The sequence below is a fragment of the Bison bison genome, unplaced genomic scaffold (genome assembly GCF_000754665.1).
Source record: "Bison bison bison isolate TAMUID 2011002044 unplaced genomic scaffold, Bison_UMD1.0 scf7180017864185, whole genome shotgun sequence".
Lineage (NCBI taxonomy): Eukaryota > Metazoa > Chordata > Mammalia > Artiodactyla > Bovidae > Bison > Bison bison.
This window is the reverse complement of record NW_011494757.1, coordinates 495,536-502,499: the sequence shown is the minus strand read 5'-3', so window position 1 is coordinate 502,499 and position 6,964 is coordinate 495,536. Positions and strand designations below refer to the sequence as shown.

General features: G+C 54.7%; 1 protein-coding gene across 3 annotated transcripts in view; it reads right to left on the bottom strand.

Moving 5' to 3' along the window:
* The window catches only part of STX3 (syntaxin 3), a 47,239-nt gene that overhangs the window by 11,410 nt on the left and 28,865 nt on the right, over positions 1–6,964 (bottom strand). For all 3 annotated transcript variants that reach the window (XM_010843710.1, XM_010843711.1, XM_010843709.1), the window contains exons 3-8: positions 6,245–6,344; positions 5,432–5,506; positions 4,339–4,406; positions 1,427–1,535; positions 304–377; positions 65–199 (exon numbers count right to left, since the gene is read on the bottom strand). In XM_010843710.1, coding sequence (XP_010842012.1) covers positions 65–199; positions 304–377; positions 1,427–1,535; positions 4,339–4,406; positions 5,432–5,506; positions 6,245–6,344 — 561 coding nt within the window. The remainder of the gene's footprint in view (positions 1–64; positions 200–303; positions 378–1,426; positions 1,536–4,338; positions 4,407–5,431; positions 5,507–6,244; positions 6,345–6,964) is intronic.

Here is a 6,964-nt window from a genome sequence, read left to right as displayed (position 1 = left end):
CCCCCCCGCCCCTCCCTCCACGGAAGCCCCCCTCCCCGCCCCCCACCATTACCCAGCGCCTCACCTGGTTCTCCACCAACATGGCGATGTCCATGAACATGTCGTGAAGCTCCTTGATGCTGCTCTCCAGTCTCACGATGTCCTTGTGCCGGCCCTCGATCTCACTGAGGGCTTGCTTGGAAATCTGAGAGTCGATGATCTATGGCGGGCCGCAGAGAAATGGACCATCGGCCCCCAGGCCCACCACAGCCCCCCGGGGACCCCTGCAGGACTCCCACCCCACAACCCTACACCATCACTCACCCCAGAGGTGAAGATGGCAGGGTTCCCACTCTCCAGCATCTCCTCCAGCTCCTCGTCGGTGGTCTTTTTGCCGGCTTTATAACAAAAGGAGAGCGTCAGATACAAGATCAAAGCTCATCATTTCAAAAGTTTCCTGAAAACGGCCGTGTTCAGTCGCTCAGTTGTGTCCAACTCTTTGCAACCCTGTGGACTGTAGCCCACCAGGCTTCTGCCCGTGGGACTTTCCAGGCAAAAATATTGGAGTGGGTTTCCATTTCCTCCTCCAGTGGGTCTCCCCAACCCAGGGATCGAACCCACGCCTCCTGTGTTTCCTGCATTGGCAGACAATTCTTTATCACTGAACCATCTGGAAATCCCAGTGGGAGCACAGTAAGTTTCACTCTAAAGCCGTGGCCTTTATAAGTCTGCTCGCCTTTCTCCGATGTCTCCCCTAACCCAATCCAGCCTCAACGTTATCAGCAATTACCCTCCTGAAGTCCATGTCGGATTATATTCCTTTCCAGCTCGGAACGTCTCCTGGCCCCCTTCACTCTGCCATGGGGTCCAAAGTCCTCAGGACAAGGGGCCAGTTCCCAGGTGAGCCCTCCCTCCAACCGTCTTACCCCCACCCTGCTCCGCCCAAGCGCGCCCTGTCCCTAGGCCCTGGCCGGCCTGCCCTCCCTGCCTGTGACCAAGTTCATTCAGTTCTCAGAGCATGTTCCGCACTGCGGGGCCCTGATTGCTACTGATTCCTAAAGTTACTGACTCCTAAAGTTACTGATTCCTAAAGGGCGAGGCTGTATTAACTCCTTTACACAAACGGGGCAACCTGCACCATTCTCTGCTGTCAAACAGGCAGCAAAGATGCCATGAGCCCCAGGAAGCAGGGCTGTGTAGCAGGTATTTCCCTCCATGGATGCGGAAATGCTGGTTCCCATGGCAACCAACGCTTGGTTAAGCCACCCTTTTTCAGCCTAAGACACAACATCCAGGCGGCGGCAGTGCCGTGAGCCCCATCCTCGGCTGGGGCGCAAAAGGGAAGGCAGAAGCCACCCGGAGGCCCCATCTCCCTGGGCTTGACGACCGGACAGACCACCGCCCGACAGGCCAGGAGTGGGGCACAGGACGCGCTGCAAACACGCACTGATCTCGAGCTGCCGCTGGATCCGCCCTTTGCTGCGCTCACGAAAGTCCACCTGGGCCTCGTTGTACTTGGTCATCACCTCCACAAACTTCCGGGACAGGACGGAGTGCTGCGGGGACAAGGTCAAAGCCGTGAGCCCCCAGGAGCGAGGGGCACAGGCTCAGTGCCCCGGCCCCAGCCTTGCCCACGACAGCCCCGGACCCAGGACCGCGAGGCCAAGGGCAGCTCTTGGTGGGAAGGCAGACTTGTGCAGCCACTGGGAAACTGGAGATTTCGCAAAAAAAAACTAAAAATAGAGCTACAATTTGACCCAACATTTCCAATCCTGGGTGTGCGTGTATGTGTGTGTGTATGTGTGTATAAAATATGTGTACATATATATATATGTATAAAAAAATACTAATTCAGAATGATACACGCACCCCAGTGTTCACAGCAGCATTATTCACAGCTGCCGCGAGACGGAAGCCCGCCAAGCGTCCATCAACAGAGGACTGGATAAAGACGATGCGAAACACACACGTACACATGCGTGCACAACGAAATACTACCCAGCAATTAAAGAGTGAAATCTTGCCATCTGTGACAACCTAGATGGGCACAGACGATATTATGCTAAGTGAAATAAGTCAGAGAAAGACAAATACTGTATAACATCACCTTATATATGGAATCTAAAAACTACAACAAACTATGAACATAACAGAGAGGAAGCAGACTCACAGATACAGAGAATAAACCAGTGGTGACCAATGGGAAGGTGGAGAGGGGACAGACGGGTGGGGGTCAGGGAGAGGGAGGTACAAAGGCCTGGGGTCAGATAGGTTCGAGGATGCATTTTACAACAGGGGGAATATAGCCAAGATTGTGTAGTAACTGTAACTGGAAAGTAACCTTTCAAAATTGTAAAGAAATTAAAAAAAAAAAACAACCCAAAGACCAGGTACAAGACTCAGTGTTTTTGGCTTCCTAACTTTACACCACGGGGAAAGTCAGCTCACCTTTTCAAAGCATGTTTTCACTTATCTGTTAACCTGTCTTGCTGAACTCACAGAGTAATTGAGGCCAAAGGAGATACTCTGGGAATCCCAGAGGCCTTGCCCAACTCCCCTCCACATCCCAAGACCCTTGTGTTCTTACCCAAACTGATCGCCCAGCTTTTCCTGCTTCAAATCTTGCTTCTGACTCAATGCATTCCACCAACAGCCCTGGTGCCTAAACTCAAATCAATCATCATTTTTATTCCTTGCCCACTTCTCAGCATCAAGACCCAACAAAGGTTTTTCCTTTGCCAAATCACCAATATCTACACTTTTTTTAAACCCACCATCACCAGGCAAATTCAGGCCAAAATCATTGCAAAAACCCAATGGGAGACCCACGTGCCCCACGCTGAGCCAGTTTTCAAATGGCTACCAGATTATCTTCCTAACAGACTGCAACCAAAGTAAGTGCACACCAGCTAGCTGATCAGATCCAAACTCCTGAGACCGCAGTCACAGGCCCCTGGAACATGGCACTGGGTTCTCTACCAAAAACTCAACGCCCACTATCCTGTGACAAACTTTTGTCTCTAGACAGACCGTTCTCTTCATGTCTGCCCCTACCCACCCCACACCGCCCCTACTCTACACACACGACTCCTGCCCGCAGGCCTCCAAGGGCAACCTCTCCCTGAGCCTGCCCATGCCGACATCCTGCCCGTCCAGGGCCCAGCCTCCTCTGGGCACCTCAGTCCTTCCAGGCTCCTCCAATGCTGGGAGCACAAGGATCTGGTCCTGTCCTCCTGCCCGCTCTCCTGCGGGTCAAGTGTCACAGCCTCCTTGTGACACTGGCACGTCACGCCTGCTCTTCAGTGACAAGGGTCATATCTTTGACGACCGCCAAACAGCCTGACTCCAAGCTGGACAACTGACGCCCAACAGTCTCCAGAGAGAAGACTTCGGTTTCCTCTCCTGTAAACCAGAGAGGCTCACTACACCTTCGCCTGTGCTCTGGGAACCTCAGGCGCCTCCTGAGAGGACGGTGTGAGAGGGACCAGCCCTGGCCCCGACTTCGACCTGGGCAGCTCCCCTCTACCAGTTCTTCACATTGAGTTCCAAGTAAGGTCTGTTTGTTTTTAAAGATCCACAGCTAGAAAAGGGAACTCTCCTACACTGTTGGTGGGAATGTAAATTGGTGTCATTATGGAGAACAGGAGGGAGGTTCCTTAAAAAACTAAAAACAGAGCTACCATATGATCCGGCAATCCCCCTCCACAGATCCAGAAAAGATGAAAACTCTAATTAGAAAAGATACACAGACCCCAGTGTTCACCGCAGTACTACTCATAAGAGCCAAGAGATGGAAGCAATCTGTGTCCATCAACAGATGACTGGATAAAGAAGACGTGACACATGTATGCAATGGAATAAATGAAACACGGCCACTCACACAACACGGATGTACCCAGAGAGCATCTCACTTACACGCAGTAAGTCAGAGACAAGCGTCATATAACATCACTGGTGTTAAGTATGTGGAATCTAAAAACTAATACAAATGAATCTATTTACAAAACAGAGAGACAACAAACTTATAGTTACCAAAGAGGAGGTGGGGGAATAAACTACGAGTACGGGGTTAACAGACACACACTGCTATATATAAAACAGGGTTTACTGTATAGCACAAGGAACGATATTCAGTATCTAGTGATAACTTACAATGCAAAAGGATCTGAAAAAGCAACATACATATGCGTGTGTGTATATCTCATAACTGAATCACTTTGCTATATATCTGAAATAACACCATATTGTAAATCAATTCTACTTCAATAAATACTTTAAAAAAAATTAACAAGACTCCACAGCTAAGGGAAAAAAAAACTAAAGGATTGGGATAGATGGTTGTTAGGCCAAGAATCTCACCTGGGATTTCCGAATCCGAAGGTCTGCCGACGACTGCACCTCGTCTTCCTCAATGTGCCTCTCCATGCCTGGATGGGGGAGAAGGTTATTCCAGCAATGCAGCCCCCGCTCCCCTCCAGAAGCTCACCGTGCAGTGCAGCCTCCCCTCGCAGACACACACACCAGCCCCGGAGACGAACAGCAGGCAGGTCCCGTCTCAAAAGCCGGCTCATGTCGGAGCCCCAGAACACTTCACTCCAGGCTCTCCCTCGGCCACGTCTCAGCGCGGCAGTACAAATCCCTGCCCTGCCACGCCCCGGCGCGTCTTCCTGGAAAAGCCACGTGCCCTCAGCGCTCCTGTTCTCTGCTCTGTAAAATGGGTGCACTGCAGGGCCCCCCTTGCAACGCCAACATGAAAATCAAACACGAACACGCAGACGGCGGGCACAGGCTCACTGCCGGACTGGAAGCGACCACCGAAAACCTCCACTCCACCCCCATGAAAACAGGCAGTACGGTCCGAAGCGGGCAAAGAAATGATACCTCAGGCTCAGCAACGCCGCTTTCTCTCCCTGACCAACGGCATGCACTCATCACCAAAGACAGTAAGTAGGGCAAGAATGCAGATGACAGCCACCGACCTAAGGAAGCTTCTGGGCTCCCAGCCGAACTGAATCTATGACAATGGCTTCCCAGAACACTGCCCTAACTGAGGGGGGGAGTGGGCGTGAGGGAGGTGATACACGTGGTCCCCAGGAGATGCCTGCAGACGAGTCTGTCTGGCATCCTCACATCACTAACGTCACTGTTCACACGCACGCAGGTGCTGCGGGAGGAAGTGGGACCAGGACAAGGCGAGGGGCTGAGCTAAGGGGCCCGAACCACCAGCCACCGGCTGACAGCAGGCTTCCGCGCCCGCCCACAAACTCCAATTCTCGCCTCACTCAACCAGACACAGTTCTGGGGTATCATCCGTCATGCCAGAGACAGATCCCAGATCACGAGCAAAGACGCCACGCGCGACGTCACCCCCATGAGGAAGCGTTCTGCTCCAGGAGGGCTGGACCCCAGACGTGGGACGGTTGGGGGGCTGGCTGCTCCCTTAGCCCCTTACTCTTCAGTTTGTTCCGGACATTGTTGGCCCTCTTCTTGATCTCGGTCGTGAGCTGCTCCAGGTCGTCCTTGGTTTCTGGGTAAACAAAGGCCGGCAGCATCAGTTAGAAGAGGCTGAACGCTTTGTCAGCGACAACAATCAACGGAGGGGGTGTGGTGCTTTCTCAGGCGTCCAGGGCAGTACGTGTTCCCAGGGGCTCCCCAGACACCCGTCATCAGAACGCAGGGAGCTTAGTTTTTAAAGGCATTTTTCCAGGCACCCTGCCCTCGACCTACAGTGTAAAAACACCTCGTGGAAAAAAGGAGGGACTGGGGAAGCGTTTCAAGCAGAGAAAACAGCACAGGTGCGCCTTCCAGAAACCCAAAGCGGGGGCGGAGGTGAGGCACGCCAGCAGCAGCGAGTCCCCGCCAGCCACGAGAGGGGCTCGCTGGGAAGGAGACGAGAGTCTGGCCAAGTGGAGCCACAAAAAGCAGAGGTGATGGGGGCATCCCTGGGGTCCAGTGGCTGAGACTCTGCGCTCCCAATACAGGGGCCCGGGTTCCACCCCTGATCAGGGAACCACATCCTACAGGCCCCAACTAAAGAGTCTGCATGCTGCAACACAGAGGGAAGATCCCGCGTGCTGCGTCAGAGAGCTGGTGCAGCCTAATAAACAGACATTAACAGGGCAGTGTGAGCAGGAGAGGGTGAGGAGGGCGGGCGCTGACCCGGCAGGCATGCGAGTGTGAGGGAACACGCCCTCCGCTGCTACTCTGAGGGGGACCCGAGGCCCAGCCGGGCCCAGCGGGTGTCTGAGCCCCGCGTGGCACTCACTTGGCTCGGGGATGGGCGCAGACAGGATGACACTGTAGAGCCTCTTCGCTTCCTCCACGTGCTCGGAGATCTTGTCAATGTTGACGCGCGTCTCCTCGATCTGTAAGTAGAGAGACCACAGCCTTGGCGTCAGGAGGGAGAGCCTGGCCGCAAACGAGGGGAAACGCTCAGCAGAGCTCCCCGCCCAGCGTCGGGGCTCGTGCAGGGAGGTGGTGACTCTGGGCAAGCCTTCTGAGGCCCAGCGGCCCCAGGGAGCGCCCGTCCACCATCCGCAGTCAGAGAAGGGCGCCGACAGCCGTCCACGAGGCTCCGTCTTCACTGCTCCGCGAGGAGGAGACACTTGCCCACCTCGGACGGGGGGTCCCGGCTGGAGTCAAGAAGAGCCAGGAAAAGCCCAGGAAGCGTCAGCGGGAAGGGTCAGGACACTGGGCAGGTCCTCAGCTGCTCCGGAAGCGGGAGCCACAGTGAGTGAGGAGGAGAGGCAGGGAGAAAGGAAAGAGGCAAACAGCGAAAGGGAGAGAACGAACCCGGAGAGTGAGAAACGGGAGGGGGGCGGGGGGAGAGAAAGGAGAGGAGAGGCGAGGAGCCCGAAGCGACGGCCGCGCTGGGGCCCGAGCCGCCCAGCGCCCAGTGCCCTGGACACGCCTCCTACCAGGACCGCCACAGACCACCAGGACCCAGGAGCTGAAGCCGGGAGCGTGTCCGCTCTGTTCTGGTGCT